We start from the raw sequence: 14,246 nt of genomic DNA, 5'->3' as shown, positions 1-14,246 counted from the left end.
TGATGTAGATATATCCATTGGGACTGAGCTTGCCACAATTCATTGATCACTGCATTGTATCCAGTTGTGGTTTTCTGTGATGGTCTCCATTTACTGTAAAGACAGGCTTTTCTGATGAAAGGTAGTGGCTAGATTTATCTCTAGGTATAAGGATAAGATTTAGAAAGATAAGTAGTTAAGCTGCTCTAGTAAAGTTGTGATAATAGATTATGGATAAGTATTTAGAAGACAGAAATTATGTTGGTTTGGGAAAATGGCAATAGTAGGTTCTTTAGATTCTGTGATATCTCCAACAATAGGTAGTTGGCAGGTTTACAGTAGCAAGCATGCATTCCCACCTATTGAGCAGGCTGATTGGACAATTAAGTCCAAATAGAAAGTTATTGATACCCTTTAAGATATCCCCACTATTCCACAGTTGTGGATGTTTTGCTAGGCCCATCATTTTTGTAGTTATAGGCTTTATAGCTGGGTAGAACTATTGATTGCTTTTGTCCCTTGACAGATCTCATTGTACCTTCCAATATGTTAAGAACCAGTCCTTAGGGAAGAGGCTTCCAGGTCAGTTGCAGCTCCATTTCTCTAAGTCTTATGTCCAAAGCATGTGGAGTATGGGAGGTGCTGTGTGATGAAGTCAGAAGAGGGTGTCAAGTAGATCCTTCATTCTTTAAGTGCAACCTGAATACAGATCACCTAGAAGATGCAAGGTGATTAGGGAGATGTCTCAGAAGCCTGCAGTCTGAGGAAACAAGATCAGCTGAGGAGTTGGCAGCGTGCGTCCCAAGAACACAAGAGAAGGAGCTGTCCAGCCACCAAACTGGGTCACCAGAGTCATAAGCCCACCCTACTTTGACTGGAAACAGGTAAGGCCCTATCTCCAGACTAGCAGACCAGATCTCTAGTTCCTCTAGCAGCTGCCTGGTTCCTGCCAGTGGAGCCCCTGGGACCAGACAGCAGTCTCTTTCCCTGCCCCCTCACCAAGAAAACCATCCCATGTGACACCAACAACCAGCTGAGCCATAAGCCCACCCTCTACCGATTGGGAACAACTCCCTGAGAAAACCCATTAACACCAATTGGACTAAGCTGCTCCTGGAGAAACAGCCCACATGCACAGATTTGACCAAGAACTCCCAGTGGACCAAAACTACCAATTGGAACAAGAGAGGCACCCTCAGACACAGACACCCCCTGCACCAAGCGGAGGAAGAGATGAGTAGATGCCAGTGCAAAAATACAGGCAACAACATAAAAACCTATATGACACCATCAGAACCTGCAAGACCTGAACATACCAATGCAGAAGAAGCACAAGAAATCAATCCTAAAAATAACTTTAAGAAGATGATACAGGCCCTTAAAGAGGAAATGAAAAATTCAAAGAAATGGAAGAAAAAGCAAAAAATTGGAAGAAATCAAAGAAAGCCAAGAAAAAGCAATTAAACAGATGAAGGAAACAATTCAAGATTTAAAAATTGAAATCAAGATAATAAAGAAGACACAAACTGAGGGAATGCTGGAAATAGAAAATCTGACTAAACAAACAGGAACTACAGATGCAAGCATAACCAACAGAATGCAAGAGATGGAACAGAGACTCTCTGATATTGAAGACACAATAGAAAAAATAGATTCATCAGTCAAAGAAAACATTAAAGCCAAAAATGTCATTTAACACAAAACATCCAAGAACTTTGGGATACCATGAAAAGACCATACCTAAGAATAATAGGTATAGAAGAAGAATACCAACTCAAAGGCACAGAAAATATATTCAACAAAATCATAGAAGAAAACTTTCCTAACCTAAAGAAAGAAATACCTATGAAGATAGAAGCTTACAGAACACCAAATAGGCTGGATCTTAAAAAAAAAAAAAAAGTCCTCTCACCAGTAAACATACAGAATAAAGAAAATATATTAAGAGCCAAAAGGAAAAAGGCCAAGTAACATAAAGGCAGACGCATCAGAATAACACCAGATTTATCAATGAAGACTGAAAACTAAAGGTCCTGAACAAATGTTATGCAGACACTAAGAGACCACGGATGCCAACCCAGACTATTATACCCAGCAAAACTCTCAATCACCATAGACAGAGTAAACAAAATATTCCATGATAAAACCAGATTTAAACAATACCGATCCACAAATCCAGCCCTACAGAAAGCACTAGAAGGAAAAATCCAACCTAAGGAAGTTAAACACACCCATGAAAAACTCAGGCAATAGATAATCCCACACCAAAATATACCAAAGAAGGGAAACACAACACTACCACCAAAAAAATAGCAGCAATTAACAATCACTGGTCATTAATATCTATCAATCAATTGTCTCAACTCACCTATAAAATGACACAGGCTAACAGAATGGATACGAAAACAGGATCCATCCTTCTGCTGCATACAAGAAACATACCTCAACTTCAAAGACAGACACCACCTCAGAGTAAAAGGCTGGGAAAAGGCTTTCCAATCAAATGGACTTAAGCAAACTGGTGTAGCTATCCTAATATCTAATAAAAAAGACTTCAAACTAAAATCAATTGAAAGAGATTGAGGACATTGCATATTTATCACAGGGAAAATCCATCAATTATGGGAGGCAACCTACAGCAACAGCAACAGCCTTTGTTTTGTGGTTAGTCTCCTGGTTCCTGACAAACAACTTGAAGGGAGGTTTTCCATGGCTGGCACTAAAAGTTTTTTTGTAGTCTATGGCTCTTGAAAGCATTATCACCCCATGTGCAATAACTCCATTTTATGTCATTCTTCTTCCCTCCCCAGTTAAAGTGCCCCCCCAATTACCCTTCCATCCATCTCTGTCCTACTATCCCCTCTTAAAGCTAATTCCCCCAGGATGCTTTTCTATTTTCCTAGCTCCTGCTTTTACTATAGGCTGTACACTCAAACCCAAAGATTCAAAGTTAAGATTCACAAGTAACAGAACAGAATCTGACTTCTGGGTCAGGATCACCTCAATCAGTATATTATTTCCCAGTTCCATCCACTTTCCTGCAAATTTTATTATTTCATTTTGCTTTACAGCTGAATATAATTTCATTGTGGTTATATACATTTTAATTATCTGTTTATCAGTTACAGGACATTGACATTGTTTCCATTTCCTAGCTAGTAAATAGAGTGACAATGAACACAACTAAGCAAATGTCTGTAGTAGAATATAGAATCTTCAAAGTGTGTGTGTGTGTGTGTGTGTGTGTGTGTGTGTGTGTGTGTGTGTGTGAATGCCAGAGGTCAAAGTCAAGTCCACCTACTTATTTGAGACAGGGTCTCTCACTGTACCCAGAGCTCACCAATTCCACAAGACTATATGGCCAGCAAGCCCCAAGGACATTCTTTCCTTTGTTTCCCCAGGGCTAAGGTTATTAGTGTGTATCACCATGAGTAGCTTTTTATATGGGTGCTGGGGATTTGAATTCTTGTGCAGCAAGCCCTTAACTAGCTGAGCCATCATCCCAGCTGATTTAAATTTTTTATTACTGTAAGTTGATGGTTTCACTGGAAATGATTTATTTTAAGGATTTATGTATGTACTTTATATGTATGGGAGTTTGTCTGCATGTATGCACACTAGAAGAGGGCATTTGATCCTATGACTCGGACTACAGTCATAGACAGTCATCTCTCTAATCCCAGAAATGATGTCTTGATGTTGTCTATTTGTAGACATATACCTTGGTAGGGATTTCTTACAAATTTCCAGTAAATTAATTCATGTTTTATTTAATCATCCTTCCTAGGAAGAACTAAAATATAGTGAGCTTAGAGAAAATGAGTAAATTTACTACAGGCCAACAATGTGTCATTCCTGGGAAGCTTTGAGAATAGTGGAGGATTTTCTCCTTTTGCATTCACTGGTCTTTGAAAATAGTTTTGTTACAGATTTTTTTTTCCTTTGAAATGTTATGAGTTGCTAGAGCATACAATGTCACTCATCTAGTATCTCCTGCTTTACTCGAACAGTCCATTTGGGATTATTCATCATGTCACCTTCCCTGAGCATGAGTATTTAAAGTTGTTCACAGTTACTGGGAATCAGGAAAATCTGAAGATAAGCAATGAGACATGGTGATGGCCATAAGAAACCTTGGGTTTACCACGAGCAAGATTTATAGCATTTTCCCCAATTACTATTTATATGTTAACCAGGGCAAGTGACTTGATCCCTATGTCTTTGGCTCTTTTTTTGTTAAGTGAGGCACCTTAGTTGTCTGCCTTAGGATCACCAAAGTGACTAGACTTAATACTGGTGACACCCCAATGAACCATACCTGGTATTGGCCTCTCAAGAAGTTCCCTCCCACAGTGACTCTGGGCCAATATGGTTTGGCCCATTGAACATTATTAAGCAGTGCCTTGAAAACCATTTGAATATTAGGGCTAGACTTAGAATAATTATTGGAACTATAAAGAGGACCAATTACTGGAGAAACTGGGTGGAGTGGAAGATGGCTGGCAAAATAACAATTTGAAAAAAATCCAGCCATTTCAGCATGTCAAGTGATGTGAGGTAGGAAAGCCAGAAGTGTATTTCAGTCTTTGCAGAAACACCCAGCCAGGTCAAAGTTTGGACATAATGAGTTTTAATTAGGATGTGGTGTATTTTACACCAGAGTTCTATGTTGTGTCGGATATCCTGAAAGACTACTATGAGTGACTTAAGTTGATGATTTCTCAGAACCAGATATAGTGTTTTTCCTATTACTTATTTGACATTTAAGGTTCTAAAATACATTGGTTAATGTGACACAGTTGTGTGTTTCCACCAGTTCTCCAACGGGTGAAATCAATAAACAACAACAAAAAAAAACAAAAAAAACAAAAAAAAAACACAGCTAAGAAAGCACAGACCTACCTGGTATATATCTGGGAACTTCATTTGCCTTTATGAACAATGCACTCAGAATTGGCTAGCTTGGGGCTAACTAAGGCAATGGCTTAGTCAGCCAAGTGCTGCTCACATCAGGGACTTCAGTTTAATCCCCAGAACCCATGTAATAACTGAGGGCTACAGTACACATGTAATCCCAATGCTGGGGAGATTCCTCGGGCTTGCTGGCCAGCCAATCTTGTTCAAATTAGTGAATGCTAAATACAGTGAAAGATTCTATCTCAAAAGCTAAGGTGACGAGTAGTTGAGAAGGACATTCAACTATTGGGAAATATTATTTTAAGGTGTGTTGCTTTGGTTTATGTTGCATTTGCTTAACTTGGTGAAGCTGTGTTACTGTGCCTGTCTAAAACACCTGATTGGTCTAATAAAAAGGTAAACAGCCAATAGCAAGGAGAAAGGATAGGTAGTGCTGGCTGGCAGAATTAATAAAGAGAAGAATTAATAGAAGGAGAAATCTGGGAGAAAAGAGATCTAGGAGTGAGAGGAGGAAGAAATATCAGGGAGCAGCCAGCCAGCTACACAACCAGCAACAGAGTAAGAAAGAAGGGTATACAGGAATAGAGAAAGATAAAAGCCCAGAGGCAAAAGACAGATGGGTTAATTTAAAGTTAAGAAAAGCTGGTATGAAGGATAACCAAAGTATAGCCCACAGCTCCAGAGAAGGTAGCTAACAAGGATTACCCTAAGAGGGATGCATGCATTGCCCTAGGAAGGGGAATTAGATGAGCTCTCCATGAGTAAACTAAAGGGGGGGGGGGCAATAAAGAGTAAGGGGATGGGGAATGAGAACATAAGGGAATGGGATGGTCAAGTTGGAACAGAGCAATGAAAGAGATATCTTGATAGAAGGAGACATCATGGGGATAGGGAGAAACCTGATACTAGGGAAGTTCCCAAAAATCCACAAAGATGACCCCAGCTTAGACTACAAGCAGTGGTAGAGAGGGTGTCTGAGCTGGCCTTCCCCAGTAATCAGATCGGTGAATACCCTGACTGTCATCATAGTGCCTTCAATCAGATGGAAACAGATGCAGAGATCCACAGCCAGGTACCAGGCCAAGCTCCAGGGGTCCAGTCAAAGAGAGGGAAGAGGGATTCTATGAGCAAGAGGCATCAAGATTATGATGCGGAAATCTACAGAGACAACCAAACTAAGCTAATGGGAACTCATGAACTTTCGACCAACAGCTGTGGAACCTCCATGTGACTGGACTAGGCCTTCAGTATAAATGAGACAGTTGTATAGCTTTATCTGGGGCCCCCTGGCAGTAGAATCAGGATCCATCCCTGGTGCATGAGCTGGCTTTTTTAAGCCCATTGCCTGTGGTGGGACACCTTGCGCAGCTTTGGTGCAGGGGCCTGAACCTGCCTCAACTAAATGGACCAGGCTCTGCTGACTCCCTATGAGAGGCCTTACCTTTTCAGAGGAGGAAATGGAAGGTGGGTTGCAGAGGAGGCTGGGGAGATGAGAGGAAGGAAGAAAGGGGGATCTGTGATTGGAATGTAAAATGAATTAAAAAATTAATTTAAAAAGAAGCTGGCAAGAAACAAGCCAAGCTAAGGCCATGCATTCATAATTAAGAATAAGCCTCCATGTGTGATTTATTTGGGAGCTGGGTCATAGGCCCACAAAGAAAGAGTAAGAAAACAACCAACAATATTCAACTTAGACCTCTGGCATTCAGCTGTCCATACACATACATGTATACATACATGCACACATATTGACACACAAACACACATAGAGGCATACAAAGAATGTGTTAGCTGTGTTGCTGTGATGGACAATCCTAAAGGTTTAAGCAATTTAAAACCATAAATGTCTGTTTCTTGAGCATGTCTATCTTGAGACTATAAGTGGTTTAATGGAACAGACTGATACATTCTGGATGTTTTATTATGACTTGAGTGTCACCAATCTTCTAAAGGGAAAAGAAATGTCAAAGATTACTCTTTAAAACTTGCTGGGCTTTTTTTTTGGGGGGGGGGGGGGGTTAGGGTACACCAAAGCATCACATGTATTAAAGAGTCAAAGTAGTGTAATCTCTATGCCAGGAGTAGAGAAATAAAGCAATTTTTAAAAATATTATGATTCATTGTAGCAATTTTCATGTATATGTGTGTGAATGTATGTTCACACATGCATGAGGTCAAAAGAGGGCATCAGATCCCCTAGAGCAAAGAGTTACAGGTGGTGATGAGCTGCCTGACATTGATACTGGAGACTGAACCCAGGTTCTCAGGAAGAGCAGCAAGTGTTTGTATCCACTGAATCATTTCCCCAATCCCCTAAAACATTTTAAACCAACATTAACAAGCACTAACAAACACCAATCCCTAGGCTTACTGCCTATAAAGCTGGATTTTTTTAAATATTTTTATTTTTTTTTTTTACTATCTTGGATATCTGATACTTTGACATACCTTGATCTTCCTCTCTAGCCACTTTCACCCTGATGCTGAAATGTATCAGGATGAAGAGTTTAATGAATGACCTCTGCAAAGCAATATGCCAGTGTACAAATCTATTTGTTTATTCCTATCGTTTAGACTTTATATTGATTACTGCATACACTCTTAGAGCTGAGGGATATAAGGTAGCAGAAACAGAAGGGGAGAAGGCAACAAAACTTTAGAACTTGTGACTAAAGCCATTAAATAACGTCTTGAATTCATAATGATACAGTTCTATGCTGTCCCAAGTTTCAACTTAAGATTGAAAGACAGCAGGGTAAAGACAATGTTGAGTCATGGTCAAACTCCAGAGTACTATCAGTTTCCCTATTTTCTGTCCTTAGTTTTATGTCTTAGACTTCACCTGTTGCGGCTGAGACCTTGAAAGTATACAGTCTATGTACTTGCTACACTTTTAATATTATATACAGATTCTAAAATATATCTTAGGTTTAATATATATCTTTTGTTTTGTTTTAGGTGAGTGGGTGGTGGGTGATACAGAATGGTGTCAAATTCACTATGTAGACAACTCCAGCCTAGAACTGGCAGTGATCCTCCTGCCTCAGCCTACTGAATTCTAGGATCATAGGCATGTGTCACTATTCCCGCCTTAAAGTTATTATTTTTAGAGTTTATCTGACCTAACTTTCTACTAAAGTGGTCTGATATGGATCCTTACGTGGAGAAAGTGAAGCCTAGAGGTTTAGTCTTCTGGGATTAGTTGTGCAGCATATGATTTTAGAAATAAGGAAACCTGAATTTGAACCTGTATTTCTCAATTCTAGTTAAAAAAAAAAGAAAAAGAAAAAAGAAAAAGAAAGAAAGAAAGAAAAGAAGTGGACTCATCCCTTAGGATAAGTTCTAATCTTTCTAAGGTTCAGCTTCCTTTTCTCTCCAATACTGATAAGGACCGTAATTACACCATAGATTTAGAATTAAGTGAGAATACAGCCACCCTTCTGTATCTGAAGATCCCACATCTAATGTGATTCAATCTACCACAGATTGGGGCAGTATATATCTGTATTGAACATGTATGTACATTTTCCTGTGTTATTTCCAAAATAATGCAGTGTAATAGCTATTTGTGTAGCGTTCATTTCATATCCTATATTAAAGGTAATCTAGAGGTTATTTAAAGAATGCAGGAGATACATGTAAATTAACCATCTCTAAGTAATAGTTCTATTAATCCCGTAAAAGTACCTTCCTGTAACAGAACCTAGAATATCACCGTCTCCTAATGTCTCGCTCAGTATGTTTCCCATTGTGTGACGAAAAATGTTTCTTGCAACCGAGCGCACAAAATCATCAGCCCAACGTGTGGCCTTAACTCAGATAAGAAAGCCTGAACAAGCACCACCCCACGCCCGCCCCGCCCCCCCCCCTCCTCCGCCTCTCCTTCCCTCACCCTAGGGTTTGCAGGACGCCTGCGCGTGATCCCCGCGCGTCCTCTAGGACTTACCCAGAAGGCAGCGCTTCACTCTCAGGTCAAAATGGCGGGTCGACCTGCTGGTAAGTGGACCTTCTCGGTTTGATTTATCTACCAATTTGCTCCGCTTTTGCTCTAGCTAGTCATTTTGAGCTCTGACGGCCCGCAGAAGGCTCTTGTTTAGGCTTTCTTTTCTGAGTTAAGTCCACACATTGGGCTGATGATTTTGTGCGCTCGGTTGCAGGAAACATTTTTCGTCACACAATGGGAAAAATACTGTGTGGCGTCCAAGCCCAGCTCAAAGGGCAGGTTTCGCTGAGCCAGGCCCGGCCAGCCTGAGGGTTGGAACGGGAATCTCTGCGGGAAGAAGCCCGCCGCTGGACAGCGGGTTCGGCCTCCTTACCCTCTGGGGCCTTAGGACTTCTTGGGGAAGTGAGGAGGTGAGAAGGTAGCGGAAGTCTGCCGCAGTGAACTGAGGGAGCACTTCAGAGTCAGACGCTGCCCTCTGCGTTAGCTACATAAATCCTACCGCTTTTGTTCTGTTTCACGCTGGTGACAGTGACCCGAGCAAATAGCGTTCTGACCCCACATTGAACACCACGAGCTTCTGTCCTAATTAGGGGGAGATAAGATAGGTTTATGCTGAGGTGTATCTGGAACGTGAGCTGGAGCTGCAGAGCTAGAAGGACTTGTGTTTACTGTAGGCACTAGAACAAATTTGTCTTGGGATAGAATGCCGGAATATTGAAAACATTCACTTCAGGTAGTATCTCTTTACCCCTCCCCCCCTTTTTTTAAAGCAAATCTTTGCCTTTTGGCGGTATAAATTGGAATAGCGTGTCAAAACAATACTGGTACCTTTCTCATAGTGCCTAGAAATTGTGAAGGTCACCCACTTGACAAAATTTTAAGGAACCTTACTAAATTTAACGTGTTCTGCATAGGTGTTCGTGCTTAATAAACTAGAGACTTGATTTCAACAGAGGTCAGATTGGCTCCCTTCCATAAGGCTGCTTCCTTTACTGCAACAGGCTTTTAACCTGGCTAATGTGGAAAGGGTGAACAGAATAGTGCCTGGCACATTATGCGTGTTAAATGAATATTAATCATTGCTATGTGAACAGTTTAGCTCCTATGCGTTTGTTTTTAGTTGTTTTTTTTTTAACTTATTAAATTTTATATTTGAATTTTTTTGAGTCAGGGTGTCATGTAGCCCAAGCCAGCTTTGAATTTACTGTGTACTGGAGGATGACCTTGAACTTCTGATCATTATGGTTACCTAAAAATGCTAGAATTGAAGGAATGCACCACCACACCACATTATATGTGGTGCTGGAGATGGAACCCAGGACTTTGTGGTGTGTGCTAGGCAGGCACTGTACCAACTGAGTGATTAGCCCTTAACTGCTTTAATTTTCTCTTAGAAACTATTTTATACACGACTTTTAATTTCTAAGGTTGGAGGAAGCCATGTAGTCTAGATCTAAGGAGTAGGAAGTCATAAGGAGCTGAAAAGATAACTTGCTTTTCTTCCTTGGTAAGAAACTAGCCCTAGACAAAATTTTAAAAGAAAATTTAGGGCATGAGAAGAGAGCTCAGTTGATAAAGTGCTTGCCTTGCAATGCACGGACATGCCCGAATTCAATTTCCAGAACCCCTGTTGTTGGCTTGTTTTGTAATAATGCCTTAGTTCCAGACCAGCCAGTTACATGGTAAGACCTGCGTCAGTAGCCCTAGTCCATGCTTTTAATGTTAGTGCTGGAGAGGTGGAGAGATGATAGGTGGATCTCTGGGATTTGAGTAGCCTAGTATAATTGTCATGTTACAAACCAGTGAAAGATGCCATCTCAAAAATGAAAAAAGGAGCTGGAGAGATGGCTCAGAGGTTAAGAGCACTGACTGATCATGGTGGCTCACAACCATCTGTAATGAGATCTGGCGCCCTCTTCCGTATACATAATAAATAAATAAATCTTTTAAAAAATGAAAAAAGATGATTAGGACCTAATGTTGTCCTCTCGCCTATACTTGTCCCTCTCACACCCCTCATGTTTTAAACAGAAAGATTAGGCTTGTTCTGTCTTCTTTCCTTTACATCTGTCTTGTCAACATCAGGCACTCCCCTGCTTCTTTGACCTCTTCTAGGTTACTTACTCATCAGGCTCAGCTTTGTTCCCCAAAGGTTATGAGTTGTTTTTGTTTGTTTTGTTCTTGCATGGAATATTTTTCATGCTAACCTTGAGCTTTAAGGCTGAGCTATGTGTTCCCAGCCCTTATTTTAGTTTTCGTTTGTTTGTTTATACAAGGTCTATAATTCACAATCTTAACTGCCTTGGCTTCCTGAGTGCTGAGGTTACATGTGTGCTCTGTTACAATAAGTTTTAACATGGAGTATTTCTCCTTATTCTTGCTTAAATCCCTTGATAAACATTTAGCTCTTTGGGAGGAGAAAAATATATTGATACATAAATTATTAAGTGATATTATAAAAGTTTTTCCAGAAATTATATTTCAAAGATGATAGCCAAATGAGATTATGAAAACTAAAAGTTTTGGAGACTAGGAGAAGCCTGTTACCTAACCTGAAATCTCATAGCTTCACCCCCTTTGGAAAGAAAAACTAATTGCAACTACAAATAGTAGAAATGCTCCAGGTCTCTTTCCTGTCCCTTATTCTTTCAGTTCTGATAGTAGTAGCAGGTGATGTCAAGGCAGAGGGCATTGGACTTGGAGAACCCAAAGGGTCAGGACGTGTACCTGTGGATATTAGGCACCTTCAGTATTGAGTTCATGGTTTTCTCACATGATGTCATAAGTGAAATAATCATCTATATTGTATACAAAGGGATATTTATTCTTAAATTTATAAGAGTTCTTTGGCTATTGATGCATTCATCTGTAAGTGTAGCAACTCACTGTGGTAAATTATAGTTGCAGTGTCAAGCAAGTGGCTGGATGGTTTTCGAAAATGGTATTATAATGCTGCAGGATTCAACAAGCTGGGTAAGTCTTTTTTCTGTGGTTCTCTCGTTCTTCCTGAATTTTTAGGAATTCTTATAGTTCCAAAAAACGTTTTATTTTGTTTTTGTGTATATCAAATTTATTTTGACTTTTTGATCTTTTGAAGAAAGGGCTAAAGTCCCAGATGTTTGCTTTCACATCTTTATGTGATTTGTGAGCTTTCTAATTTGCTGTGAGCTTTATTTTGTGGTCTAGAAGCTGAATGGAAGCATCAGCAGATCTTAGGATTCCTTAGTATAATTTTAAGTTCTTCATGACTTTAAAAAAGAATTTCTCATACCAGGGTGTGCTTGTAGAGGTCAGAGGAGGACTTCTGGAGTCCATCTGTTCTCTCTTTCCTCCATGGGGTCTAGGGATCAAAGTTGGGTCAGTAAGCTTGTGCAATAAGTACCTTCACCTGCCTAGCCATCTCACTGGTCCTAGTTATTTAATATCTTCCTTCATCTAAGATTAGAAAAAGAGATGTGGTCTCCTTATGTTTTCAATGGCAAGATACTCATTTTAAATATTTTCTGAACTGTTTATATGAAATAGAAATTTTATTATAGTGGTTTTAAAAGGCCCACATATTCCTTCAAGAAATAACTCAGGTCTGAAATGCTTTTGGTTTTTGTCTTACATACTTATTTGGTGCTTTTTTGGTCAGATCTTGAATTATAAATCTTAAGATATTTTGCTCATTAGAAAGGGAAAATTTGCCGGGCAGTGGTGGTGCATGCCTGTAGCCTGTAATCCCAGCACTCGGGAGGCAGAGGCAGGTGGATCTCTGTGAGTTTGAGGCCAGCCTGGTCTACAGAACTAGTCCAGGACAGGCTCCAAAGCTACAGAGAAACCCTGTCTCGAAAAACCAAAAAAGAAGAAGAAGAGGAGGAGGAGGAGAAGGAAGAAGAAAGAAGAAAGGGAAAATTGTGAGTGGAGAAGATGGCTCAGTGAGCCACATAGGCCTGATAACTCAGAACCAGCATAAAAGCTGGGAAGATGGGAGGCAGAGACAAGAATTTCTAGAAGCTGGTGGGCTAGCACTTGCAAGTAGCACAGAGACTTTATCTCAAACAAGGTGGAGAGGTAAGAACTGACACCTTCAGTTTACCCTTTGACTTCCACATATATGTGGCGGTACATGTGTGTGCACACACACACATACATGAAAAAGCTTCTACCACGTATGTTGAGTTATGCCTTAATTTTAGCAGTTGAGAGACAGAGGCAAAAAGATGGTCATTTCAAGATTTCAAGGCAAATAGGAATCTGAGACTGGGTTATTCTCGAGTTCAAGGCCAGCCAGGGCTACATAGTGATACCCTGTCTTTAAAATTTAAAAAAAATAAATAAATAAAATAAAATATATTTATTTATTTATTTTTTTGAGATAGCTCTTTAATCTTTTTTTTCTGTTCCTATCACAGGGTTAATGCGAGATGATACAATATACGAGACTGATGATGTGAAAGAAGCCATAAGAAGGCTTCCTGAGAATCTTTATAATGACAGAATGTTTCGAATTAAGAGAGCTCTGGACCTGACCATGAGGCATCAGATCTTGCCTAAAGAACAGTGGACAAAATATGAGGAGGTAGAACAGGTTTGCTTTTTCTAACTAGCAGTGTTTGTCACTCAGCATGCAGTGTTAGAAACATGAGAAACACTCATTTGGGCAGTGCTTTAGTGTTCTCCAAGTCATGCTACAGAAGTAGCATTTCAACAGCAAGTGAGCTTAGCAGAAAACTATCAGCTCTATTTTAAAGAACAACATGGAGAGACTGTGAGCTGAAGTGACTTCTACAATCACTAAGCTAGTCTGGAAAGCCTGGGCTAGAATCCAGGTTTTCTGCCTTTTGGGCCATTGTTTCTTCCCTCTACTCCAGTTCTTGCTCTAATGAAAAGAGGTTTAGTTTAGTTATATAAAGACCCTGAGTGATCTTCTAGTTCCTAGCCTGGACATCGTCATTGAAACCTGGCAAACCTATAGACATTGTTTTTTCCCTGGTACTCCTTCTGACCTCCTCATTGCATGGTCTTTGTGAGGTTTTACATTTAAAGAGCACATAGTTCCTAGAAGTTCAGATTATATTTTCTTAGGTTACAAGGAAAAAGTTGATTGTAATGAATTTGAGGTTTAAGACCTATTATTTTTCTTCTTCATTCTTTAGGACAAATTCTACCTTGAACCCTATCTGAAAGAGGTTATTCGGGAAAGAAAAGAGAAAGAAGAATGGATGAAGAAGTGATCTTGTAGTAGAGATCTGTGGATGTGCCTGGTCTTAGCATGTTTTTATGAAGTTTCAACTTGAATCACAATTTAAGAATTATTTGCTCTGCAGAGGCCTCTCTTTAAATAAATGTCTGTTGTAAAACATTGCTGGAATGTTTGAATTTAATTCAGACTCCTAATCTGATAATTACTATAATCACTTTT

The 14,246-nt window shown here is 39.8% G+C and overlaps 1 protein-coding gene across 1 annotated transcript; it reads left to right on the top strand.

Annotated features, from left to right (window-relative positions):
* The first annotated feature begins 8,804 nt into the window (after window positions 1-8,804).
* Window positions 8,805-14,188, top strand: LOC118597505 (cytochrome b-c1 complex subunit 7). The gene is made up of 4 exons (XM_036209119.1): window positions 8,805-8,892; window positions 11,741-11,812; window positions 13,237-13,403; window positions 13,981-14,188. The coding sequence occupies exons 1-4, from the start codon at window positions 8,874-8,876 to the stop codon at window positions 14,056-14,058; spliced, it is 336 nt and encodes a 111-aa protein (XP_036065012.1). The 5' UTR covers window positions 8,805-8,873; the 3' UTR covers window positions 14,059-14,188.
* Window positions 14,189-14,246: the final 58 nt, after the last annotated feature.

The sequence above is a fragment of the Onychomys torridus genome, chromosome 16 (genome assembly GCF_903995425.1).
Source record: "Onychomys torridus chromosome 16, mOncTor1.1, whole genome shotgun sequence".
NCBI classification, from domain to species: Eukaryota; Metazoa; Chordata; class Mammalia; order Rodentia; family Cricetidae; genus Onychomys; species Onychomys torridus.
This window is presented reverse-complemented; position numbering and strand designations above follow the sequence as displayed.